Source organism: Gekko japonicus, unplaced genomic scaffold (genome assembly GCF_001447785.1).
Source record: "Gekko japonicus isolate JY-2015 unplaced genomic scaffold, Gekko_japonicus_V1.1 scaffold67, whole genome shotgun sequence".
Classification (NCBI taxonomy): Eukaryota; Metazoa; Chordata; class Lepidosauria; order Squamata; family Gekkonidae; genus Gekko; species Gekko japonicus.
In genome coordinates this window covers 1,715,736-1,742,597 of record NW_015161948.1, presented here as the reverse complement: position 1 = coordinate 1,742,597, position 26,862 = coordinate 1,715,736, and the positions used below count along the sequence as shown (strand labels likewise).

General features: G+C 50.5%; 1 protein-coding gene across 4 annotated transcripts in view; it reads right to left on the bottom strand.

Moving 5' to 3' along the window:
• Window positions 1–1,569: 1,569 nt before the first annotated feature.
• ROBO3 (roundabout guidance receptor 3) overlaps window positions 1,570–26,862 on the bottom strand; it is a 96,423-nt gene continuing 71,130 nt past the window's right edge. Inside the window, exons 11-26 of one of the 4 annotated variants that reach the window (XM_015429393.1) lie at window positions 24,758–24,879; window positions 22,318–22,534; window positions 19,888–20,012; window positions 19,473–19,644; window positions 17,378–17,572; window positions 15,876–15,899; window positions 15,722–15,764; window positions 14,944–15,101; window positions 14,234–14,509; window positions 11,313–11,463; window positions 9,062–9,289; window positions 7,998–8,179; window positions 7,467–7,574; window positions 5,072–5,224; window positions 3,718–3,872; window positions 1,570–2,048 (exon numbers count right to left, since the gene is read on the bottom strand). In XM_015429393.1, the coding sequence (XP_015284879.1) occupies window positions 2,037–2,048; window positions 3,718–3,872; window positions 5,072–5,224; window positions 7,467–7,574; window positions 7,998–8,179; window positions 9,062–9,289; window positions 11,313–11,463; window positions 14,234–14,509; window positions 14,944–15,101; window positions 15,722–15,764; window positions 15,876–15,899; window positions 17,378–17,572; window positions 19,473–19,644; window positions 19,888–20,012; window positions 22,318–22,534; window positions 24,758–24,879 (2,321 nt within the window). In that variant the 3' untranslated portion in view covers window positions 1,570–2,036. Of the gene's footprint in view, window positions 2,049–3,717; window positions 3,873–5,071; window positions 5,255–7,466; window positions 7,575–7,997; window positions 8,180–9,061; window positions 9,290–11,312; window positions 11,464–14,233; window positions 14,510–14,943; window positions 15,102–15,721; window positions 15,765–15,875; window positions 15,900–17,377; window positions 17,573–19,472; window positions 19,645–19,887; window positions 20,013–22,317; window positions 22,535–24,757; window positions 24,880–26,862 lie in introns of all 4 variants that reach the window. The other 3 variants (XM_015429394.1, XM_015429392.1, XM_015429396.1) reach the window with 3 other exon arrangements.

Genomic DNA, 26,862 nt, shown 5'->3' with positions numbered 1-26,862 from the left:
AGGGTCATAAAAGTTGAGGACATGCCCCTTGTTGTGGGGGGCAAAAAGTGCAAGGCAACATCCGTGGGAACTCAAACCCAATTCTAGGATAGGTCAAGGAGACACCCTCCCAGCTGGGATCTTAAGAGTTAAAATGTTTAACACAAACACACACAGAGTGAAAGGCATGCAAGCCAAGGACTGGAGAACCGGGAGAAATTGAGTGATGTCTCCCTTCACCAGCCCGTTTCAAAAGCCCTGCTTTGCTTCAGTTCATGACTCAGCATGAAAGGCCAAGGCAAAACCTGTGACTTGTACAACCCAGTTAACTTCTTGGTTTGTTTCTTCTGATTAGTTTCTGTGACATTCACGCCAATGAGTTTGCTGATATGACTTTTCTGATAGGAGTTGGCTAGATTTCTGTGCTCCTAGAAAACAGAAATGTTTGTCACTGAATATATTTTTCTTATGCCAGGTGGCAGGTGTTAGGACGGAGAGAACCTTTGCTGACTGAGACCCCAGACAGTTGCTGCTAGACTCAGTAGACAGCACTGAGTAGAGGGATGAATGGATTGACTCAGCAGAAGGTAGCTTGGTACGTTCACAACTGGAAAGAGACAGAAGACTACAAGCACGGCTACAAGCATGGACGGCTTCAAAAGGGAATTAGATAAGCATATGGAGCAGAGGTCCATCAGTGGCTATTAGCCACAAGGTACAGATAGGGACTCTAGGGCAAGTGATGCTCTGTCATCTTGGTGCTTGGGGGGGTCAACAGTGGGAGGGCTTCTAATGTCCTGGCCCCACTGGTGGACCTCCTGATGGCACTGGTATTTCTGGCCACTGTGTGATACAGAGTATTGGACTGGATGGGCCTTTGGCCTGATCCAACATTGGCATCTCTTATGTTCTTATGTTAAGACTGAATGAGCTGCTTAATTCAGCCTTGGTCTGCATCCACACAGCACTGGATATTGTTGCATTGCAGCGGTCATTCACCACTGGAACTCCCAATCCACTTATGAACAATTGCCAAAGGCCTAACGATAGCACAGTACGCAATGAACGATGTGCGGATTCAACGCTGAGCAGCTCTGGGGCACTGGACTTCAACTAGCAGTTCAAGACTCACAATCGTTTGATTTCAAGTGGAGCTCACTAACTCTGCTACCACCTTGCACTGATATACTAGAAGATTAAGAAGTGGGTGAAAAGATGGATTCTGGGGGTCTGTAAAGGCTGTAGACAACCGAGCACTGGAATGACAATCTTTCAGAGCGAGCATAAAGAGCTTACAATGCACAGAGCGTTGTCAATTAGAGGTGGTTTCCAGCCATCGTAACCTCCTGTCTGCTCATTCAGTAAGCTGGTGGTCCAAATTAATCCTTTCCTTGTCTGACTGTTCCTACCCATTTTCAAAGCTAGATGCAACTGGCAGCTTCTTGTGTGAATGCTTCTTGTGTGAATGTGTCTTTGTCAATAGGCTCTGCTCTAAACCCTGGGTGTTTTTTTTAAGCATTCCAGGATTCAACAAAAGGCTGAGTTTGAAACACTGGAAAGAAAGTGAAGAGAGGCCAGAAAGATCCAGGTTAACAAACAGCTTTATTGGTCATTTTACAAAAGGGTTCATGATCTATCAAAGAAACACCTGCTGCTCCCTGCCTTGGGGCAGGGCAAGGCGGAACGCCCTGGGCAGTGTCGGAGCCTGTGCTTAGATGGCCGGGCTGCTCTCTCTGCCCATCCTGAGCGGGCTGACCACAGGCAAACTCCCTTCCCCTGCCGCCGTCTCCCATCCCCCCCTCCCGCTGGGCACAAGCCCTCCGCTTGCAGAAATGCCAACGTTTCCAAAAATCAGGCCCACAGGCTCAGTCGTCCCTTTCTCCTGGTTTATAAATACAGCTTCCTTGGCTCCCAGGCGCAAACGTATTTACAAGGGGCCAGGCCATGCGGCTCCTTCTGGAGGGTCATAAATTAGAAGCACAGGAACCCCCCAGCCCAAAGTCCACGGAGTGCTGGGTTTGTAGGTCTTGCGTTGCTCATGCTGACTCCGTTGGGCTTCATCTCTTCTCCTGGAAACACCAAAGGGGAAACCGCTGTCAGTGGGGCTCCGCGGCTGCTCCTCACTTGTACGCATCAGTAATAACGACTACTAGCACTTTATTACGTTAGATGGTTTTAGACAGGGATCGTTTCGTAGAAAAAGAGCTAGGGGAACTCATTAGCATAACTCATTAGCATATGCCACATCCCCTGACTTCACCGGAAGTGTGTCACAAGGCCACACACCCCGCCACCAACGGTCCCGGCCGCCGCTGCCGGCCTTGCAGCTCCACTGCCGAGCCCCATGAGGGGCCCGGCGGTGGACCTGCAAGGCCGGCGGGAGTGCAAGGAAGCCCCGCGAAGGCCCTCCCTGGCCCCAGGCAGGCAGGGGTGGGGAGAGGCGGGGAGGAAGCAACTTACCCTCCCTCTTCTCCTGCCTCCTCTTGGCTGAATGAGGGCCGGAAGCGGAGCGGACGGAAGCAGGGGGCGGGGCTTCGTCATGTGCCCCGCCCCCGTACCTCACCCGGGGGAACTGCGATCCCCCGCGATATGACCTCTGGTTTTAGAACTGTTTTAATTGTAATTTACGGTGCAATGTAACGTATCTGTTTTATGTAAGCCGCCCTGAGCCAGCTCTGGCTGGGAAGGCGGGGTAGAAATATGACAAATATATAAGTAAATGCATCCTTCCCAGATTGTAGGACCACTCTCTAACCAGCTACTGGACTCATGATACGGTTGCCAACTCCAGGTTGGGAAATTTCTGGAGATTTGGGGACGAGCCTGGGAAGGGGGTTGGGGTTGGAGAGGGACCTCAGCTGGACATGATACCATAGAGTCCACCCGCCAGAGTGGCCATTGCCTGGAGACCAACCGTAATTCCGGGGGATCTCCAGGTAACCCTGACTCATGCATTCATTTGAGAGGACGAGTCCATCTTTCCATGGGCCCAGCTGAGGTCTGCTCTTGCCTGCCTCATAAAGCACATTCCATTTTAAAACCGGCTGGGCAGCTGTCTCCAACCTTTTTGAGGCTGGGGGCACCACTGGAATTTGACACGATATGGTGGGCACAGCCACAAAATGGCTGCCACAGGAGGCACAGCCAGCCACAAAATGGTTGCCGCAGCGTACCTTCGGTCACACAGTGTAGATCCTTGTGCTGTGGTGGCGCTGCTGCCAAAGCAACATTTTTTTTAGAAATCTGCAAAGCCAACCAAATCTCCAATGGCCAATTAGAAGCCTTGCTGAGAAAAGCCCCACCGGCCTGACTGCGCCCACTTTCTAAACGCACTTGGTGGGCTCCAGGAAAGGTGTCTGTGGGCGCCGTGGCACACCATGTCGGGGACCCCTGATCTGGAGGCACCCTAGAGAAGCCAACACTTCCTCAGTGAGGAAAGGGCTCCAACATTCACAGCTGATTCCTCTGGTAGACTGGGATGGACCTACCATAAGCCTTTTCTCAACTCCAGGAGTATCCCAGAGACTGAGGCCCAGAATCCTTGCCAGGCATCTCATGGAAGGCCCCAGAAAAATCCATGTGGACCCAAAGCCCTGTGGCCTTCCCCCTTTGGCTGCTCTGCACTGGCACTTCCTGCCCAGCCTCCTACAGTGTCCACCCATATCCCTGAGCTAGGTTCTTAGACTCACACTCCTCTGGTCTGTAATGACAAAAGCACATGGAAGTGCTGAAACTCACCTCGCTGCGATCCCCTGCTGTCCGGCTGCGTCCTGACCCGTGACCTCTAGATCCCGTTGACCCCCTGGAAGAAGAGCTTCCTGTTGTGGAGCAATTGCTTGACACCTGGCTTCGGGAGAGAAAGCTGGGCTTGCTGTATGGGATGATTTCCTCCTCTAGCAGGAAAAGAAGAAGGGGGGGGGAAGCAGGGTGTTGATCCGACATGCGCAGGCTTTGCATATGCTTTACTGCCATTGACACTTGGCACAGTCCGCACATTGGCAGAAGGATGACAAGAACAAGATTCTGAATTTAGGCAGACCCCTTCTAAGGCCCTGAGAAGCCTGGGGGCAAAAGTTTACATGGCGAATTTATACACCGCCTCTTCAGAGACCCCCTCAAGGTGCCTCACAACTAAAACAATACGCCCAAACCAAACAAGCCATTAAAACAAGGAAACCAGAGCACAAAAACAACATAAAAATAACCACCGAACAGCCTGAAATGATACTCGTAAAACAGTCTTCAGGCTAGAAGCAGATAATAAAACAGCTAAAAATAGATGGAACCTCTCAGTTAAAAGCCTGGGTGAGCAGAAACATTTTGGCCTGGTGCCTTAAGAAAGAAGTAAGGTAGGTGCCGGGCAATCTACAAAGGGGAGGGCCTTCCACAGGTGAGGGGCCACCACAGGAAAAGCCCCTTCTCTGGTTGCCACCTGTCTCACCTTTCAAAGGGGAAGGTGAGGGGCCACCACAGGAAAAGTCCCTTCTCTGGTTGCCACCTGTCTCACCTCTGCTGGCAGAGACACAGAGAGTTACCAGAAGATCTCTCTGGTGGGATGGATGTTACTTGTGACTCCTCTCCTTTCCTTCTCAATGCGCTGTGTATCAGTCATTTTCTTCGGGTAAAATAACAGATATGCCTCTGAACATGGAGGTTCTTTTGGGCCAGCCTAATTCATGGTATGTGGGAGGAACTAAGGCTGGAGGAATGTCAGCTGTTCAGAGTGCACCTATATTGGACAACTGAATTGGACATCTGAATTCAATACAGAATCCAACACTGCACTATTTACAGATTTTATGTCTTGAAAACAATACAGAATCCAACACTACACTATTTACAGATTTTATGTCTTGAAAACTGCAAGACCAAAATAAAAAAAATAGACAAGAAAAACACACTGCTCTTTCTGCCAAGAGGAAGGAAACCGTAGGGGGTTTGTTGTTGAATCTACAGGTTTGATTGTGGTGCTAATCTACTGTCCCGGAAAGAGAAAGAACGGGCATGTGTGTTATGCTGTCCTTCCACTCCACTCCACTCAGCAATTCTGCTGCCAAACCACAACGCAGAACATCACTGCTGGGAGCCTCACCGTCTCGGTGCTGGTGGTAGTGCTGTCCTGCCACTGTGCGAGGAGTGACCTTCCGCTCCATGACTGAGGCACCGTTCAGGTCCTTCTCCAGAGAGGAGGTGTTGCAGGCCAGTCGCGATGCGCTGTCCGGAACAGAGCAGCTGAGGTCTTCTGCTGGAGGTGGCAAGGGGGGTGGTGGGAGATCTGTAACCAGAAGCATGGGTGAAGAAGCCCCATGAATCCCATTCTTCCCCATGGCTTCTTTAGATTCCCAGGCACACTCCACATATTTTCAATCACATCTTTATAGCCATAAGAAAGCTCAAAGCTTAAGAGGAAAACATATCTGCACGGGTAACTGCTCCTCCAAAAGCAAAAGTGCTTAGCTATGGGGTTACAGGGCCTTCTTGGTGGTGGCACCCCAACTCTGGAACAGCATCCCCAAGCACATTTGGCAGGCACCTACGGTGTTCTCTTTTAGGCATGAATTAAAACCTCTTTAAAAACAACAGCTGATCTGTGATGCCCCCATCCCCAATTATCTATTTGATGTTTCACTGGTAGCTGTTTTCTGTTGTTATTTTTGTTGTTATCTATTAACTATTTGTTGCAAGCCACCTTGGAACAACAACAACAAAAAAAAAACAACCCTGGAAGGGCAGGAGACAAACGTTGTCAATGACTCAATCAATAAAAGCAAGAGATTCCCAGGAAGCTGGATTCTGCACAGAGCCACAAACTCTATTGGGTTCTTGTGATACGTAACCAAGGAGAAGAGGAATACACAAAAACTGGCTTTGCTGGACACACCTGTGTGTAAGCTTGGCTCTATGTTAAGAAAGCGACACAGTTATCTTTCAGGCCCTGCAGTACAAGGAGAACGCTTTCCAGATGTGCCAGCTGCTGCTCCTCAGTAAACACATCAAGCAGAGGCAAGACTGGCCCTGACCTGGATAGCCCAGGCAAGCCCAATCCCTCAGATCTCGAAAGCCAACCAGGGCAGACCCTGGCAAGTAATTGGAAGGGAGACCTCCAAGGAATACCAGGGTTTGGAACACAGAGGCAGGCAATCAAGCCACCTCTCTGAAAATGTCCAAGCCCCAGCAGGGGTCACCAGAAGTTACCATGACTTCCAGACATGCAAGTACATACACACACACACCAAAAAAACCCACATTTTTTTTAAAAGTAGAAGCAACACTGCACTGCCTGAAGTGGTGGTATTCAAAGGCTGCCGGTGTTGTGCTGTAGTTACAGCAGGGGTGTCAAACATGCAGCCCAGGGGCCAGATCAGGTCCTCAGAGGGCTGCAATCTGGCCCGCAAGGCCCTAGCTGTTTCCTGTTCCTTTTTCCAGTTCTGCTGCTGCTACATCACAGCTTACTTTACCAGACTCTCTCAGTCTCACAGGAGAGATAGATAGGCAAGCCTCTCCTGTGCGATTGAGAGAGTCTGGTAAAGCACTGGCTGAGGCTCTTCCCCCTCCTCCTCCTCCCAGGGGGATGGAGGGAAACAGCCAGAGTTCACTTCATGGCCAGGCTGCCTCAATAATATTCAGGAGACAAAGGGAAGCCTTTCTTTCCATCCACTGGCTGAGGCTCCTTCCTGAAGGGAGGCAGGGAGGGAGGGAACGAGTGAAAGCTTGCTTTGCCGGACTGCCTCAATTGCATGGCAAAAATACCAGGCACCTTTAACGCCAACAAAGTTTTGTTCAAGGTATGAGTTTTTGTGTGCCTTGCTACAGTGTGTTTGTATTCTGTTGGGCTCCTTATACTGTGTGTGTTTCGTTGGGCTCCTTATGCCAGGGCTCTCACGGGTGCAACGGGGTTCCCTCCCCCTTTTCACTGTGTTCATGCCCTCATGATCCAGTCTTTCTCAGTAAGAATGCAATGTGAAAGTTAATTGTGTTTGTCGGTGTCCTTTATAAAGTTTATACTCTGCTACCTGGCATTACAATTTATGACACACATGGCCCGGCCCAACAAGGTCTCATTTATGTCAGATCCGGCCCTGATAACAAATGAGTTCGACACCCCTGAGTTACAGCATCAGACTAGGAGCTGGGAGAGCCAGGTTCAAATCCCCAGCCATGGAAGCTTGCTGGGGTAACATCAGGGAAGATGTTTGGTCACACCGCTGCATGGCCACACAGACCTGTACTCGGTCCATCTTGCTCATTATTGTTTCATCTGACAGCTGCTCCCCAGCATTTCAGACAGAGAAAGTTCTTGTCTGATACCTGCTCCCAGAGATCCTTTGACTGGACATGCCACAGGGGTTGACCCTGACAGGAAAGCAAAGCATGCACTCCACCACTGAGCTGTGAATATCGTGCTCCTTGGCCTACACTACAACTGCGTAGGTGGGCTTGAGTAGGAAAGAGACCAGGCTTCTGGAGCCTGAGAGAGAAACACTCACCTCCCTGTTTCTTCTCTCGACGGTAGTGGCTAGACTTGGATTTCTTCTTGCCTTTTGCTTTCTGCCCTGGCGGGAGAGGCATGTCTCCTGGGCTGGGCTGGGGTTTTCCTGTCAGCAAAAGCCGGCACCAGAGTCAAATCCTCAGCCAGCCGTTTGGCCTGTCCCCACCCACTCTCCTCCCTGGCACAGCTGACCAAGGGCTTGAACCCAGAGTCAGTGGCCAGCGTGACCCAGCACTGCTGGATAGAAAAATCACACTGGATGACTGGGAGTCAAGTAACGATGCAGCATCTTTGGGGTGCCCAAGACAGCCCAGGACTCGTAAAGCAAATACATGTTGGGGGGTGGTGGGGAAGACTGGCACCTTCCAATCCACTCCAATCTCATTTCCGCCACCACAAGGGCAGCAGCGCCTCTCAAATTTGGCATTGGCCTCTCTGCTGAGTTGCTCGGGGACACCAGAGGCGGGCTGGCCCCTCCACCTCCCTGTGCCTGTGATGCCGCACTGCCCTTTGGAAGAGGGGCACCCACCTATTCCCGGGGAGTCAACATTCTCTGCACTGTGCGCTGGAGTCTGGCTCAGGTTACGTCGATGGCCTTGCTTGGGAGCGCTGCCTTCGGGTCCCTCTTCGACCACATTTAGGTTTGGGTTGGACTGAGTCAAAGGAGGACTCAAGGCCCTGGGCGATGGCCCCGAGCCATTGGGTAGCCGCCTTGAAAGCAAGGAGTACAAGCATTAAAGAGGATGGAGTGGACCGATGATAACAGCGCCGCGGCGAGATCAACCATCCATAGGGCTTTGTGTACATTCCGCACTCAAAATGAACCCTGGATTCTGTGCCACAGTAGCCCGTATTCTCTACCACCACAGCCCAGGGCTCCAACCCATTAGATGACAGTGGATGCAACCTCCAACCTCTCACAAATTCCATGAAGATTAGAAACAAGCTGTTTTCAAAACTTAAAACAAAACTGAGGTTCTTTGGATGCTGAATTATCTGCTCAGTAAAAGGTTCTACCCTTGCTCGGTGGAACTTCGAAACAGGCACAGCCTTGGCCGTGTCCCACACTGGCATGCCCTGATGCCATTCAATCTACAACCTATCTGTGCAAAAGGCATTCTCGCCCTCCACTAGGCCAGACACATACGCCCAGCCATTAGTAGTCCTGTTAGGGAAAAGATTTGGGAAGCAGTGTAAGGGAAGGAATTAGAAGGGGAGAGAAGTATGATAATGATGGTGGATCAACCCAACAAACATTAGAGGCCCTTCTACGAATTTCATGAAACCACTCCTGCAGCAACTTTAGTGTTTAGCACAGCCGTTAGGGATACGGATCATTATTACTGAGTAACTGGGGGATGGGGGGATGGGGACTGATGGGTAGACTGCGCAGGGGAGTCCTAGCAGAGCTCTGTGCTTATAGGTAGAAACTCAAGATCAGAACTGCACAGGAGAATGGAGGAGCCATGGAGTTGCATATGCTCAAGTAGAAAACCCACGCATCGGAGGGTGTGATTAGAGGTATGTATGGTGTCTATGAGAAAGCATCACGGGGGCTAGATTGCATGCTTCATAAGTACAAGTGATTCCTACCTGGGCAGGTGTGGAATCTCAAAGTGGTGTAGTCTGGGGATGTCCTCGGAAGCTCTCATCTCATCTCGGGGTGAGGGGGTCAACGTGGCTGTGGACTGCTGACCATAGGAGTTAGCGGGAGAGGAGGCATCTCCACGAGGTGGGGGAGGAGGACACTCCTCTTCCTGGATGTTCTCCATCAGGTACGTCCTTTCTGGCAGGGGTGGGCACCACTCCTCTACCTCTGAACTACAAACAGGGAGTGAACTAGACAATTTGGCCAAGAGGCATACAGTGTTCCCTCTAATTCCCCCCCCCCCTGCTGAGCAGAGCAGTTCACATCCTGAGCAGAAGAGAACTGCTGTAATCTTGAAATGGGTGATGGGCCGTGAAAGACCCTGTGCGGCTCCAGACTGCTGCTGAGCGGGGTGTCCTGAGTTAATGAGTGGCCGCTCATGAGCCCAGCTTAGAGGGAACACTGGGTGCATGGGGTTCCCAGACATCCTACTGGAACACAATCCCCTCAAGTGCTAGAGGGACATTTCCACCCTAGTTAGGACTCCTCTGGCAGTACTTCATTTGTACTCTAACTACAGATGACATTTGTCTTCTCCAGCCTAGAAATACTCTTAGATGCCATCAAATCCATCCATGATGCTTGAAGACAGAGAAGGGAAATAAGTTTTCTGGAACATGCTTTCCTATTTAAAATGCAGAGCGAATCAGCGGTTGGCACTGAAATGGGATTTCAAACTAGGGTTCGTAGATGTTTTGTTAACCACAGTTTGTATTCATCAGGGCTTGTTGTGATGGTTGGCTGAATTCACAAACTGCAATTTGTTGAGTTGCACCACCCCTTGAGTCTGCCTGGCCATACAGACAGCCATATAGGGAGAATGTCCTTCATGCTGGGAGGTGGAGTGGATGCAAGAAGCAGGGAAACTGGAGCTTATGCACGAAACTAGGGCTTGTTACATCTGGTAGATTAAATGGAGACAGTGCAGAAACTTTGGTTTAAGCAAGCCACTTTTTCACTGAATGCAGCCCTGGTGTCTTTTTTATTTAAAATATAATTGACTGACTAATCCCTGGGATAGCTGCTCGTAGTTTTCATATTCAGGTGCAAATAAGAAAGGTGGCCTTTTTTATTTACTTTTTTGAAATATTTCCATTCCATCCTTCCACAGTGCAATCTATAAAGTAGCAAGTATATTTAAAATAAAACTAGACAGATAGAATAGATTTAGATATAAAGTCATATTAGATGCCAACGGAGTAAATAAAACAGCAGTGAGATAATTAAGAGTACAACGGATCAAAGCAGCAGAAGAGCCTTCAAGCTATCTCACTGAAAAACTCTTTCAAAATAAATGGGGTTGAACCAAAATGAGCACAGAGCAGGCACCAACCCAATGTCTCTAAGAAGGCTGTTCCACAGCTTGGGCACCACCACAGAGAAGGCCCTGTCCAAAGTTCAGGGCAACTGGAACGGAGCAAATCCTAACTCAGACTTGATACAAAGTTTCCTGCTAAGAGAAGGCTTAAGTGGTTCCTGATCCTGACTGGATCTCAGACACGGTTCCAGGCAGCTTAGAGCTGTCTGAATTATTGTTCGAAAACTCATTGCAGTGGCTGGGGCTGCAATTGGAAATGGAAAGGCACATGGGGGAGGGAGGCTGGCCTCCTTTAGTCCTTTCCCTGCTTTAAAGCACCTCCCCATAGCTGCTTTGGGGTGGGGAAGATATACAAGCACTTGCAAGTATACTTGAAATAGCCTCATCCCTCCATGCCCCAATGGCTGCAATCCATTTAAAAAAAGAAAAGGTGAATCAAAAGGGTAATGGGAACGACACAGAACGTGCAGCTCTCCCCTGAAACAAAAATGCAACTTGAGTAGATCATAAATCTGAAGGGATTTCCATGAGTGTATCTAGCTAGTCCCACTTTTTTTTTTCCCAGGAGAAAAGCAGGCTAAAATATTGAAATAAATGAAATAAATATAAAAAGAATATGCTGGTGTAAACCCAGTGTCAGCCGAGCTTCAAATTCGGACTAATGGTTAACACATGAAGCTGCCATATACCGAATCAGGCCACTGGTCCATCAAGGTCTTGTCTACCCTGACGGGCAGCAGATCTCCAGGTTCCCAGGTGGACCATCACCTGCTACCTGATCCTTTTAACTGGGCACAACATCAGATGCCACTTTTATCAGCAAGTGGAACATTACGAGGAAAGGCAGTGACGTGCCAGGACCTTCCCAGGATACCTACTTGACTTCTGTCTCCTCCTGCTCCTCCTCCTCTTCTTCCACATACTGACTCAGTTCACTGGCGGAAGGTGGTGGAGGAAGCACTTCGGTCCAGTTCAAGGATGGCGTCTTCACCGGCTTTCCCATCAACTTCTGTTTCCCAGGCTTAGAAACTAGAGGAAGAAACAGTAGCCAGAGTGGGGACCTACGGAGTCATCCAAGGATGAAGAACAGCCCGTCTAGGATGTTTGGTGGGCCATGAAGAGGTCACCACCTCAACCTTTAAACCTTGAACACCTCCTAAAACCCAGTGCACTAAGCTGCATCTGTTCTTCATTCTCAATCTGAGTTATAGCTTCTATTCCCCAAAACAGAATCTGCTGCACTGGACACATCTGTATGGTCTGCAGGGAAAACAGAAGTCCAAATGAAGAGGTTACTTGGAGAGTTGACAAAGTACATCAGTGGCCACACTTAGCGAAGCAGGACGTTGCCCGTTCTCCACTGCTGCTTCTTATGCTTGGAAATACCACTTCCGAGTCCCTCTTCAAAATTCATCCTTTCTGCCCTGACCTGCATAGCCCAGGAGAGCCCAGTCTCAGAAGCTAAGCAGGGCCGACCCTGGCAAGTACTTGGAAGGGCGACCTCCAAGGAATACCAGGGCCTGGGATGCAGAGGAAGGTCGTATCAAGAGCCACCTCTCTGAAACATCCTAGCCCCATGAGGAGTCGCCAGAAGTCACCATGACTTCCAGGCTCGGAGGCACCCATGCATGCGCATGCACACACACACACACAAATACACACCTCACCAAAAAAAGGGGGGGGGAACCATCTTTTCTGCGCAGCCTTTATTTAACCTGCCAGCAGGGCCGGTGTAAGCTTGCCCTTAGGTAGGGCAGCTGCTGGGGCCCAGGGTTTCTGGCAGGGCCCACTGATGCTGGCCCCTCCTGCCCACTCACTTGCCAGAGCTCCCCCACCCATGCCCTCTGCCGCACTCTCTGCTTGGTTCCACTGGGGAAAGGACGGCAGGCAGCTGTGAGAGCGGGGGCCATTGGGCGGGCCTTTGAGCAAACATGGAGAAAACACACAGGCAGGTGGGAGGCATGCAGGTGAGTGGGAAAGAGGGCGCACGGGTGCCGGGTGCCCCCGGGAATTGTCTGCCCTGAAAACTTAGCGCCTGGCCTGCCTGCCAGTCTTTATTCCCAACCACAACGCAGTCTAGCTACGTGTCACTGCAACTACTCCCGCTCATTCTTTGCTACCCATGGTCTCTCCCCTCTTCCCACTGTCTAAACTGTATCATGCCTGGAGGCAGGACTGGTCTTTATCATTAGCATTTCTAAGTAAAGCACTGTATAAGGTATTGATGTGTTATATCAATGCATCCCTAATTCATTGTTGCACCACAAAGAGACAAGCCGAAAGTCCCATTCCGTGTGGCTTGGCTGGGGAGAAGCTTGACTGTCTAGAGACAGTTATGCCCACAATGCAATCCTAAGAAGCATTTCCCCCTTCTAAATCCATTAAAGTTTATGGGCTTAGAAGGGCGCAATTCTGCTTAGGAGGGCACTGCCAGCAAAGCTTAGCAGCATACTTTTAGGAGGGAGGGGCTTTCCCCCTTGGCCTCTCTGTGGGTGCGTTCAGACAGGGCATTTATACCGGTATAAACTGCTGCGGTTCCAACCGGTGCAATTTGATCCAGAAGAAACGCGATCACACTCACCTCCTGACTGCGCAGCACATCGCGATATGATATGCCCGTTCACACTACCGACGCGCAGCAGTGCGCATCGGTGGTTTTTAATTTTTTTTTTACATTTTGCACATGCGCATAGGCAGCCATCCACAGAGTTGAGATCTTCGCGCAGGCGCAGAACACCCCGTCTCGAAAAGCGTGGCCTGAAGCGAAGACTTCCCTTTAAACTTTTACAGCACAAAGGGCCTCCGTGAGGTCCCGGACTCGTCCGCAGCCTAAAACTAAGCATCTTTTTTTTTTTAAACAAATGCCAGGGCGAAGCTTTGCCCAAGCGCACATCGAGGAGGCTTAAAAAAAAATGGCGACCGAAAAGCGGAAGCCTTGGGCTTCCGGACGGAAGTGGCTCTACACCAGCAGAGAGCGATCAGACGGGGATAATGTGGTTGGAACCGGTGTACAGAGGATCAATGCTCCCTCTAAACTGTGGAGTCTTGTGAGCAAAAATTCTGCTTTGTGAGTTCCTGGGATTAAAGTTCTGAGTGACCAATTTGGCTGCTGCATCAATCCGTTTGCTCTGGAGCCATCCCTTCCTGAGCGGAGACAAAAATGTGTGAGCTGGAGGCTAAAAAACCCTGTGCTGGCTCACACTAACTCAGCTTAGAGGGAACACTGCTCAGGATACCACCACTTGGGGACCTAGTAGCAGAATACAACGGCTATAGGCTGTTTGCAATGGTTAGGAAGGCAGATGTTCGCCGTGTGATTGCCCGTAAGTACACCGATTCCAACCGGCATCTATACCAGCATAAATGCCCCATCTGAATGCACCCTGTAAGTGGTGGGCAACCGCTGTAAGAGCGACACCAAGGGAAATGTCTCCTTTGGGGGTGTGACTCTGGGGGAGAGGCAGGGAGAAGGGTGCTGCCTTCTGAAGGTACAGTTATAGATCTGTTATCTATAAAAAACTTTTATCTTGCACGGCTGCTTTCAACCCCCTCCCCACCGTTTAGCTCGTCAGAACACGAGGTCCTTGGGGACAGATGTGCTTGTGTTTGGAAAGGCTGCTGGGAAGTTGGGACAGAGCAGGATGTAAAAGGAATCAATGCGTAAAACCTTGGACTTCCTCCAGACTAGAACAGTCCTGTCTAGGGATTTTCTCCTCTCCACGGATGACACCACTGCAACTTGGAAACATATTCTTGGAGAGGGGAGGAGAAGGCTCTTGGGTACGTTCAAGGTCCCTACCGCTCTCAGCCCTGCCCCGCTCAGGCTGGGCATACTGGATGCCGGAGACCCCAGGAGGGGCATTCCACGGGCTCTCCTCTTCCTCCGGCGAATGCAAATGTGTCGCTCCGTATGGCACTACGGGTGTCGTGGCGTATGGGGTGGTGTGCTGGGAAAAAGCCCCATTGAACGTCCTCATGTCGTCGCTGGCAGGGTCAATGGTGCTGTAAATGGGCCCGTCAGACACCCCCGTTCCGAATTTCTCGGTCTGTGCGATGTAGTTGGAAATCCCAGCATCTGCAGAGAAGGAGACGCACAAACGACCTGGTTGTTACCGGGGCCGTCTGGCTGAGCTGTAGTAGATTCTGCGGTCTCCAATTGTAAGCTTCTCTGGCATTTGCAGGCTTTTGAGAACTGCCTCTAATCCAGGCTTGGGGTCTGTCTGAGCAATTTAATTGAAATCCCCTGTTCCTGGACACAAACTTTGGCTTAGCTCGTCTCCGGGAAGGTCACGGCCCGGAAAGCCTGCCCGAGAAGCCTCACCAGCTTCCTCATTTGTGCAGACTAAAAGACTAAGCCTCTTGCTTTAGCCTGCGCACCATCCCCATAAAGCTCTCTCTGTTCGCTGCACTCATTTGCCGGTCTGCATTGGCCTTGCTGTCAGAAGGGCTTTGCTATTTCTCAGCCTGACCATCCCAGCATCTCACCAGCACAAGCAGCATGACACTTACTGTTGTAATATCTCTCCGTGGCATTGTGGTTTCCTGTGCAGCAGGCCACTCCGGGTTCCTTTGCCTTCCCATTCCGGAGCAGATTTGGGGCTGGCCACGAGTCTGCCAGCCACGGATAGCTGGAAGTACTTGTAGCCATGGCCAGCATGCCAGGCCTGCTGGAGGAAAGGCAGAAGAGTTGTGGGTGTTTGGTGCTTTGTATTAGCACTGTCACACGATTAAAGAAATCTCGAATGCTGAATCATGCAAGGCCTTGTCTACACAATACAGCTTACCATGCGATGTCTCCATAAGTACTTGCCACAAGTGCTGATCATGCAAATATTAATCTCCACTGCGTGGTGCAAAGGATTTTTTAAAAAAACACCTCATTTTGATGCTCTCCTCCTCTGAACATTGGGTGGGTTCCTTATCCCACAAGTCCCATAAAATTTTTTGTAAGTAAATAAATGCATAAGCCATTGCTAGCTTTCTACAGGAAGTTGCAGAAGTCAGTACTTTGAAGGAGAACGAGATACACAGAGGGCTTGTCAGTCTCCTTTCTTCCAGACAGTTTGGAATCAGAACCCAGTGGTGGAAGACACCAAAAGTCTGGTTCCCTAGGGTTATAACGCAAACGGTTAGAATGCCCCAGGCCAAAAAGATAGGAAATCGCCACTTATTTATCTACCTGCTAAATCAGTGCAAAGTACCAAGAAGCCACTGAGTGGAACGCTGAAGGAGAAGGAAGGAAGGAAAGTGGGAATCATCAATGTGATATCCCAGTCTTTGCACTCACCTGCCACTGCCTCGTGCTGGCCCATCCGCATGGGGGAAAGAGACTGAAAAAGAGGGGACCACAAAGTCATGGACGTCTCCTTGGAAAGCAAGATGTGGCTCAGGTTGGCGGTGCTGGGAAAAGCCATGTGATGGAGGCGGGGGAAAAGCCTTACCTGCTGGCGTGTATGCAAAGGAGGCTGCAAAGAGAAGCAGGCAGACAGTAAGCAAGTCACAGCTGTGGTAGGTGGGGCTGGGGGGTGGAGTGGAGCAGCTGTGGGTGGAGCATTTCAGTGGCATCAGGAGTGGGCCGCGTCTCATACGCACTGCATGGCTCTTACAGCTGTTTTCTGGCATGCCAAGGCATTTTATTTGTACAGCGGTCTTTTATTCCCCTCTTCCCTTTAGGAGCCCGGGGCAGCATGCTGCTTCGCCCCTCTCCATTTTATCCTTACAACAAGCCTGAGAAGTAGGTTAGGGCAGAGGTGTCAAACTCATTTGTCACGAGGGCCAGATCTGACATAAACGTCACTTGGGCTGGGCCATGAATACCATCAAATGTAATGCCAGGTATTGGCAATGTAAACTTTATAAAGGATAGAGACAAACCCAATTAACAATATTATTTTTAAAAAATCAAAATACAAACGTGCTCAAAACATTAACACTCTTACAGTATTTCCTTAAAGCATTTCCCTGATGCTCACCCTCCCACTTCCACTACCCGTTACACATTAGGATTGGGACAGAACACCAGAGACATAATGCGCAGCTCCTGTCATCTGGCAACAATCAGTTGCTTGCAGACCGGAGAAGAGCCCTGGATGGGCCAATTCCAGCCCACGGGCCATATGCTTGACATCCCTGGGTTGGGGTGAGAGAGAGAGAGACTGCCCCCCTCCCCAGTCACCCTGTGAGCTTCAAGGCAAAATGGGGATCTGAGCCCAGGTCTCCTCCCAGGTCCTAGTGCCCCACCCTGGCAAAAGCCTTACATTCCAGCCTCCCAAGAACCCTCCTGAAGTGAGTTAGTAACATTCCTGTTTCTCAGACAGTCAAGTGAGGCCAGGAAGCAATGGAAACAGACCACGCCAACTAAAACTAATGTTTATAAATTAACCCGATTTACTCATGTCATTCTGGCCATATAATCTCCACCCCTCACCCTGTTTTGGAAACTGCATTGTTTAGGTTTGCTTTTTGGTTTTTAGTGGCAGCAGCTGGGAATAGCGACTGATTACAGAAGTGTTGGGACTCCAAAAGCAAAGTGTGGAACAAGGGAACAGGAGCTGTCAAAATCCCACCATGTGGAACCCAGTATTTAAAACAATGTGAATATTCTTAATGTATCTCCTTGATTCCAGCCGGGGGTGGGGGGTGGGGGTTAGCATGTTCTACCAGAAAATTATCACACAGGAATTCAGCTCCCCATCATTTCACTGGGTCTTGCACAAAAATGTAGGCCTTCCTTGCTTATCGATGCTAAATCCACAAGGAACTTGTAAAACATTCTGCATTTAAGGGATTTGGCCACTTTCCCCTCATCAGCTTCCCGTCTTAAATGGCTTGACACCTCTGCCTTGCGTAGCCATGCTTCACAGACCACCTCCCTCTCCCCCTTCCTGGAGACAGCCACGGGGCACGGGGAGGGGCGGTGGCCAGGCAGCCTGGGCCGTCTCACCCGTGTAGTGACTCAGCTCCTTCCTCTTCTTCCGGCGACAATAGATCCACACGCTGAAGCACATCAGGATGACCCAGCAGGCTCCTCCGATGCCAGCAATGAAGGCCGGCTGCTTCACCACATCGGTGATCTGCTCGGCGAGGCTCACGCTGTCCCCGTTGCTCACGGACACCGAGTCCTGGTCTGGCAAGGGCTCTGCCGTAGGCACAGGAGGCAAAGAGCATCTGGTTAAAGGAGGCGACCTGAGGAAGGCTCGTCATCACTGAGGACTCGTCACCTGCATGGGGGCTGTGCCAATTCAGACGGCGGGTGGGCCTTGCGTGATAGAATTCCTCTTGGTGGAAGACAATCCCCTCCGTATAGAAAGTGAGCAGGTCTGGGAAGTGGGAACTCCTCTCCCTAACATGCTCATTGTTTTAACCTGTCTGGAATATCTGCTGTTGGAGGAATGGCCAGTCCAGGCCCGTAGCCAGGATCTTTAAAGTCAGGGGGCATATAAATGTCTCAGGGGGCACTGGGTAGTCAAATTAAAGGAATACCCATCTCCTTCCCCGCACCTGCCATCGCTGGGGGGCCCTGGGCTGGATGGGAAGTCGTGGGGCCTTGCCGGTAAGTCAGGGGGCCTAGCCCCGAGATGCCCCACTGTAGCTACGGGCCTGGGCCAGTCATTCCTGCAATTTGCAGTGGTGCAGCACAGAGGAAGTGTTGCAGTGACAATGAAACTTGGGGCATAGAGCAGTAGAAAATAGGCACCGTGCCTTCACATCCTACAACAGTAACTTTCCATCCCTCTATCCAGTTACGTGGCCAAGGGCTGCCTTCAAATCAGCATCTCTGACACCTCCATGTTTGGGAAGATTGCTATGAGAACAAGGAAGTCCTCCTACGCCCAACACGGGAAGCTGCCTGATCCTGAGTCAGACCCTTCTTGGTCTATCAGGATCAGTATTGTCTGCCTAGACTGGCAGAGGCTCTCCAGAATCTTCAAGAGTGGACTTTCACTTCACCTACTACCTAGTCCTTTTAACCTGAGAGGCCAGAGATTGAACCTGGGACGTTCTGCATGCAAAGCAGATGCTTTACCACTGAGCCATGGCCCCTCCCCCTGTCCATCTATTCCTGCTCACACTAGAAGCATAAAAGAGCAACAACCCTGTGCTAGGTTTTGCAAGCAACAGTAAGTGAGGGCCAGACTGGGCTGGGCATTCTGTCCAGGTAAGAAGAGGAACCAACAGATTTTCTGCTGAACAGAAACCCCAAAGGCAGAAAGCCGCTTCTCAGATCTTGTGGAGAGGAGCCAGGGGATAAGGCTCTGAGGCCTGTGGGTGCCCTACGGAGTGGGGTCAGATTGCAGCCCGAGTGGCATGATGACAGGGGTGGCCCTTTGCCCACTGGCCCACTGGCTTCTCTGTGGTCCCATCTGTCCTTTGCCAGCCAGACATTTGGCCATAATCAGAGACAGATTTGGCTGCCTCTGGAAATTATAATCCCGCCCCTAACAATAAGGAACTCTGCAAGGATAGTGGAATCCCTCTTCGGGCAGGGGAGGGGAAAGGGACAAAAGTGTGATTGCAGGGAGCAGCCGGGCTACGAGAGAAGGCGTTGTCTTTAAAAATCCCTATATCCATTTTTTCCATTTATGGCTGGGAGGAGGGAACCGAAAATGGCTGAGAGCCGGCTGGGGGCTTCTTCAACGCAAAGCCTTGAGCCTGCCCCAGATGCAGGTTGCAATATGGACCAGGGGGTCAAGAGAGCAGGCCCCTCCTCACATCACTGCCACAGCCATCCACGTCCAGAGGTAACCAGAGCAGCTGTGGCAAAGACTCCTCCCTCATTTGAACCCTGCACTGCCCTGGGGTGGAACGGGAAGCAGCATGTTTGAGGAGTCTGACCTAGCCCTGGTACGGAGCCCGGCAAGTCTTGCAATTGGCTTTCGTGTTGATGTTTGGGGTAGGATGGTGTGAGGGAGGCCCAGAGGGGGTCCCACGGGAGCTCTAGGCAGCCCTGGGCCAGGCTCTCTTCCACGCAGCATTGGGACCCGGGTCTCAACCCTATTCTCGCTCTGTGGCTGCTTGGATGAGTCTGGGATACTCACTGATCTGAATGGTGACGGGTGCACTCCTCACACCAATGCCTGCGCTGGTGGCTGCCGCCACCTCCGTGCGGTACAGCATGCCCGGCACCAAGCCCTGCAAGACTGTCGACCGCAACGTGCCGTCCACCGTCTTGTTAATGTGGTAACGAGACTCATTGCCTAGACACCAAACCTGCCGCAACATGAAAGACCGCATTTGCTTATTTATCGATTTAACCCTACAACTTTTAGCCATCGTGTTACGTTCACAAACGCATTCCGATCAACGGCCAAGGTGATATCCTCTGGCAAAGCAGACTCCCCACGCCCACTTCCCAGCATCCACTGTGGCTCTGGCTGTAGCCAGACCACAAGGCCTCGAAGACCCCTTTGGAGTTCTCAAGACCCTGGGGGGGGGGGAGATACTCTTCCTTACCCGGTAATCCTGGATGATGCCGTTCTGAGCGTCAGGAGGGGGCGGCTCCCACGATACGCTGATGCTGGTACTGTTGCTGCTCCCCACGGTTACTACGGTAACTGCCTGAGGAGGGGCACTAGGAGCTGGGCAAGAGGGAATAAAACGACTTTATTGTTCGGAGGGGAGGGGCTGTGTGGCGTCTGGAGACGGGCGCTCTGAGTTTTGGAATGCCGCAGAAACTGTGCCAAGGACAGGCTGAGTTACTGGAAGGCGATGAAAGAAAAGGTCACCGGCAATTTTCAAATTTTATCAGCCTTCAGAGTTACACTTGTAAATGAGTTCTGAATAGGTGCTCAAAAGGAACCCGGGGGGGGGGGGGGTCTGTTCTTTTTGTGATGGTGCTAAAGGTTACTACAGGCAAATCTCTGCCCCCCACAGCTCTGCTGTAGCATTACAGCTCCTGGGTATCTTGACCCACAGGATGTCTCTAAGGCTGCCAACCTTCAGGCGAGGTCTGGAGATCTCCCAGAATTACAACAGATGTGAGTTCCCCTGGAGAGAATGGCAACTCTGGAGGGTGGATCCTCTGCCATTAGACCTCGCTGTGGCCCCTCCTGCCCCCAAACCCTGCCTTCCCTAGGCCCTGTCCCCTGAATCTCCAGGAAGTTCCCAATCTGGAGTTGGCAACTCTAGCCATGGCACTTAAACAAGGTTTGAAACTGGTTTTCATTTGTACTGTACTGTGGACATATTATTGTGCCTGAACAACAGGAACGAAATGCAGGAGTTTTGCTTATTGGGGCTCCCTACCCTTGCCCCTCACTCAGAATCTTTAGAAAAACTGAGGTACATAAATATTGAGATAGCTACAGGCACAATTTGCTCCTGACTTCTTTGCGGTAGGTGTATAACTATTTTTAGCTTCCAGGATGACAGTTAAGGTTGCATGAAACCCTTCAGGATTCCAGAGCAGGTCCAGAGATAAAGAATGCCCGTCTACATCAGACCAGGCACCCATCTTGGTAGTCAGCCTGTTGGCACTTGCCAACACAGACAAGTGGGAAAGAGGTGATCTTTCCTACAAACAGGGACATGGATTTACTATGACCTAAGCAAGGGTGGGCTGATTTCAATCTTGCATGGTCTACGTTGGTTTTGATGAGCATCCTGTGGTCCGCCCGTTTGTTAACACTGGAAGTGCCTTGCTGGGTCTGATCAGGAGGCAGTTAGTTCTTCGTTATTCACAAAACTTCCTGCAAACTTCCCAGGAGGGCATACTCCTGTTGGGGACGGGAGATCTCCACTGGAGTGCCAGCAGGAGAATTATTTTTTAAAAGCCATTAGCAGGGCCGGCTCACTCACTAGGTGAACTAGGCGGTTGCCTAGAGCAGGACGGCCCTTAGGGGCGCCAAACTGAACCTGGCCCCATACTCTGGGAGTTTCTTGATTATTTGTGTTTTTCATTCTTCCTAAAATGCATTGATTTTTTAAAATTGGTGGGTGCACCGGGGGGGGGGGGGGCGCCCGATGTCACTTCTGGGTTTTCCCCAAAAGTGCCATCACACCTATGTAGAAATCGCTGGAAACTCTATGTGGTTTTTTTTAACGATAGGGCTACCAGTGATTCCTAGAGACATGTGATATCATTTGTGGGGTTTCCCTGGAAGTGATGTCACACCACTGCTGATGGCCATCCCTTGGATCCCTCCTGGTCCTAATCTGGTTCTAGGTGGTCCACCAGAAATCAGTCAATGATCCACTGTTGGCTCAAAATCCACAATCTCCCCCTCTCTGTCCCAGGGGATTAACCATTATGAATTTGCCTATCTCACTGCTAGCATCTGTCCTTAGAGTCAAAGATTTCGACCTTACACACCACTGTACCTGTTTGCGGTAGGGGAAAACAACATGATTTATTCTTGCAAAGATTGATGGCATAATTAATGATGGCTTCATTTCCTACACTGAGATAACTACGGAATCGGAGGAGGATTCGTCTTACAATATATGCAATTAAAGGTAAAGGTAAAGGTTCCCTTGCTCGAAAGCCAGTCGAATCTGACTCTAGGGTTGTGGTGCTCATCTCCGTTTCAAAGCCGAAGAGCCAGCGCTGTCCTTCCCACTGAAGTGGTACCTATTTATCTACTTGCAATTTCTTGCTTTCGAACTGCTAGGTTGGCAGGAGCTGGAGCTAGAGACGGGAGCTCACTCCGTCATGCGGCACACTTGGGTCTCGAACTGCTGAACTACCGACCTTCCACAGCCTGCAGTTCAGCGTCTTAACCACTTGAGCCACCGCAGCAATTACAGATGCTCTATAAAAGGCTTCTCAGCTAACCTCTCCCAGTCCCTCCCGGAATAACTCAAAAGAGCTGATGAGGCCATTGGTTTTGTTTTTTGCTGGATCACAGCCTCGAGAGACAAGCTCCCTTCCCAGTCAGTGTGTACCTTCCTCTGGGGTGCGCACTAGCAGCACTTCGCTGTCCATGCCCTGGAACTCATCGAAATATGGGCGGATTTTGATCTCATATTCTTGGCCCTTGTGCAGCTCCACCAGAACAGTGCTTCGTTCAGTGGGCGACTTCACGTCCTGCACCAGCCAGGCACTGCTCTTGGGCCGGTACATCACTCGGTAGCCTTGGATGAACTGAGCCTGGCGGTCCACCTGAATGAAAGGAAGACACGCCAGTGAATGCTTGGACGCAGCACCTGTTGTCTCAGACCACACGGCTCCAGCTCCCTGTCTTCTCACCCACCCGTTCCTTCTCTCTGCTTCCCGACTTCCTGTTGTACTTCTCTCATTTCTCTGCCCCCAACCACAAACTCTTGCCTCCCCGCCCTCCCGTCAGCATTATCATATCGCTTCACCTCTATTTCCACAAATAGCTTTACACATTTCTTGTATGCTTTCTTGCCAAGCACCGTTCCCCTTTGCTGTAACCTCAAGAGCAGACACAAGACCCACCTTTTATCCCTGCTTGCAATAAAGGACTGGATTTCAATTGTTTAACATAGATAGTCCACCTGTTCTCTGTATCCATCTTAGGGCATATCTGCACTACAGACATTGATATAAGAACAATTCTTTCTCCCAAAAGGAGGGCCCCCCAGCATAGGTAAAGGTAAAGGTTCCCCTTGCTTGAAAGCCAGTCGAGTCTGACTCTAGGGTTGCGGTGCTCATCTCCGTTTCAAAGCCGAAGAGCCAGCGCTGTCTGAAAACGTTTCCGTGGTCATGTGGCCGGCATGACTGAACACCAAGGCGCACGGAACGCTGTTACCTTCCCACCGAAGTGGTACCTATTTATCTACTTGCAATTTCTTGCTTTCGAACTGCTAGGTTGGCAGGAGCTGGAACTAGAGACGGGAGCTCACTCCATCATGCGGTACCCGGGTCTCGAACTGCTGAACTACCAACCTTCCACAGCCTGCAGTTCAGCATCTTAACCACTTGAGCCCCCAGCATGGTGCCCACCAAATGTTTGGAAGATGTGGATGGGGCCAGGTGGAGCTCTTGCCTATCATGGAATCTCAACTGGCCTCTGGAGATCTGACCGGCTGTGCAGATTAAACTGATGCTGCTTCGGTGACAGCAACGCTGGTTTTATTCTCTCTCTCTCCTCTTTTCCAGCACATTGTTTAAAACATTCCTCTTCACCCCTACACTTGGGACTTCCTCTGGGTATGTGCATGGTTCCGCCTCCCACCACAGCCATTTTGTGGTTGACTCCACTTCCCACCACAGCCATTTTGTGGCTGCGCCCACCACCTTGTCTCAAGAATTCCAAAGGTGTCCTCACGCTCAAAAAGACTGGAGACCCCCCACCCTTGAGATGCCTGGGATTGCAGTTCTGGGAGGGTGTGTGTGCTGAGATCAGGCAATTCTTAGCAGCCACGCCTACCCAGAATTATTTTACTCCCACACATTTCAACCGTGACAGTTAAATTAGCACAGAACCTGTACGAAATCTGTAGTACAGGCATACACATGCTCTGCCTTTATTATTCCCTGCCTTGTCTTGGTGCTTCTCTTTGAAAAATGATTCCACATATGTGACACGCTAGACGTCAGGCCGCAGCATCAAGCTCAGGGTTCCCAACCCCTTTCTTTCTTTCTTTCTTTCAGTGCTCCAGACTACCCCGACTCCTTTGCAGCTCTCTGATCTCTATAGACCAGGGCCAGCTGTACCAAGAAGCGACACGGAGCACGAACGTTGGTGACATTTCCCCATTTCAGATTTTTATCTCGGTGTGTCATTTACAAACTGCAGCCCATGGTGTCCTCGCGACTTTTCAGCTGCAAAAATATCGAAGCCCCATATTGCCGGGGACTTTAATAAACTTCAGTTAAGTAGACCTTCTCGACTCATGGATTTGCAGCTTGTGATTTCACTTACTTGTGGACTGCGGTCAAACCCCAGGATGTGGTATCCAGCCTGTTTTTACTCCCACCACTACATCCTCCTCATCGTTACATTTCGTGGGAAATGTAGCTGCTTTTCTAGTGGGAGGCAGCAGATGCCCTGACGCCCAGCAGTCGTGGATTTCCCCATTTGTGGTGATCCCAGGAACTGCAGCCTCATCAGATCTTGGCAGCTAAGTGGGGTCAGACCTGGTTAGTACTTGGATGGGAGACGATCAAGGAGCTCCAGGGTTCCTACACAGAGGCAGGCAATCGCAAGCCACCTCTGAATGACTCTTTCCTTGAAAACCCTACAGGTTCACCATACGTCAGCTGCGACCTGAAGGCCCTTTCCACCACCAGGAACGGCTTCCCCACCAATTATGAGGTTCAACTGCATTTCTGTTGCCTAGCCCCTTCATCAAGCCACTCGCTGATTACCCCACCGTCTCATTTGGGAGAAGGGTCAAGGGCCCCGAGGGTACTCACGGTCCATGTCACTTGGATGGTGGTGGAGGTGAGGATGACGGGCTCCTGCAGCTGGACCACAACCTCGCCGAGTTCCTTTTGCACCTGCCTGTGATCTACTCCCTGCCGGGTGGGACTCACATCTGCCAAACCAGAGAAGACAGGAGCCTGAGCAAGACCAATGCAAGAGGCTGCTTCTCCAGCACTCTCTTTTGCAGACAGAAGCACAGATCAAGGTAGCTGGCCTTGGAAGGGTAGGACTTGCAGCACCAGAAGCTACCCAAACCTTTATTCTGGTTATGTGGAAACTATTGGGCAGGGAACCAGACTGTAAAGACAGCCAAAGACAAGTTAAGTCAAATAGTTGGGGGAAGTTGAACATAAGGGAGGAGCACAGGGCGGAATGAAACTGAGAGACAGGGGGACTTAGAGGTTGAGGCACTGGAATCAAATAATGGAGATACAGGTTCAGTTCCACGAAGCTCACGGGAAGGTAGTGGTTAAGCGTGGTGGATTCTAATCTGGAGAACTGGGTCCGACTCCCCACGCCTCCACATAAAGTCAGCTGGGTGACCTTGGGTCAGTCACAGCTTTCTCAGAGGTCTCTCGGCCCCACCTACCTCACAGGCAATGCTCCCTCTAAGCTGTGGAGTCTTGTGAGCAAAAATTCTACTTTGTGACCTACTGGTATTAAAGCCATGAGCAGGTGATTTGGCTACTGCATAAATTAGTTTGCTCTGGAGCCCTCTCTTCCTGAGCTAAGAAAAAAAACTGTGAGCTAGAGGCTAAAAAACTGTGAGCAAGCTCACACTAACTCAGCTTAGAGGGAACACTGCTCACAGGGTGTTTGTTGTGGGAAAAGAAAGGGAAGGCGATTGTAAGCTGCTCTGAGACTCCTTCAGGTAGTGAAGGGTGGGGTATGAAACGTCTCCTCCTCCTCCTCAGTCAATCTTTATCTCTCAGACTAACTGACCTCACAAGATGGTTGTGAATGACAAATGGGAGGGGGAACCCTGCCCTGAGAGCTCCTTGGAGGGAGGCCAGTTTTTAAATAACTCTCATAAACCACATTAATAATTAGAAGGACCCGAGTGACCCTGGACTGCACAGCGCAGACAGCCGTCTTTGATTTCTCCTTTTTACTTTCTGTCCGTGATCATCCAGAAAGCTTGGGAGTTCAAAAGCCAATTTGGCCCTTTTAAAAATTGGCCCCGGTGGTAACTGCAAAGAAGCAACAGAAGGGCCCTGCACTGAATGAGCGGAGAGACTTTTGGCACGCGGTGCTGATTAATAAGCTAAAAAATTATAACAGACTCTGGGAAGGTATGAAAATTAATCAGCTGTCATCTTTGGAGTATTGGTGCATATTTGTAATTTAATGGAACAAAGTTAAACTACCTGAAAATCTGAAGTGTTCTCTATTATTTAAGATAGAATGCATTGATTCTGACACTGTTTATCTTTTAAACGGCTTTCCTTTTTCTTTGTTTTCTGATTCTATTTTACATATAATGTGTGTGTGTACATGTTAGGAGCCCGCGCCTTTGTAGTTTAGGGGGGGGGAACTGCGCCAAGAAAACAGAAATGCTGCAACCAGTATAAACCATATAAAACAAACACATTATAAATGTATATGCTTATTTTGCGCATCTGTTCACTTTGAGAGGGGAGGGGATGACCATTATGAGGGGCACTGAGGCATCCACTCAGCCCCGTAGCCAGGGATTTATTTGTTGGGGGGGTAGGAGAGGGAGTGGGGGGGGAGGGAGAGTAGTAGCTACTTACTCACTGTGATCATGTGACCCCTCAGGGGAGGGGAGAGCTTGTGCTGGGATGAGCAGCGCCGGCCCAAAGCGACTGGACCAAAGCGACTCCCGTAACAGGAATCGCTTCCGGCCAGCTCCACAAGGCCAGGTACTTCTCTGGAGAGGAGGAAGGAGCCTGGGACGTGTGGTGCTACCTTGCCTTGTAATCCATGCTGGTCCTTGCAATCCTTCCTTCTTCTGCTTCCTCCATCACCCCCCCCCCCCGCCAATGGGAGCAGGAAGAAGGAAGTATTACAAGAGCCATCGTGGATTAAAAGGCAAGGTAGCACTACTTGTCCCAGGCTCTCTCCCCACCCCGCC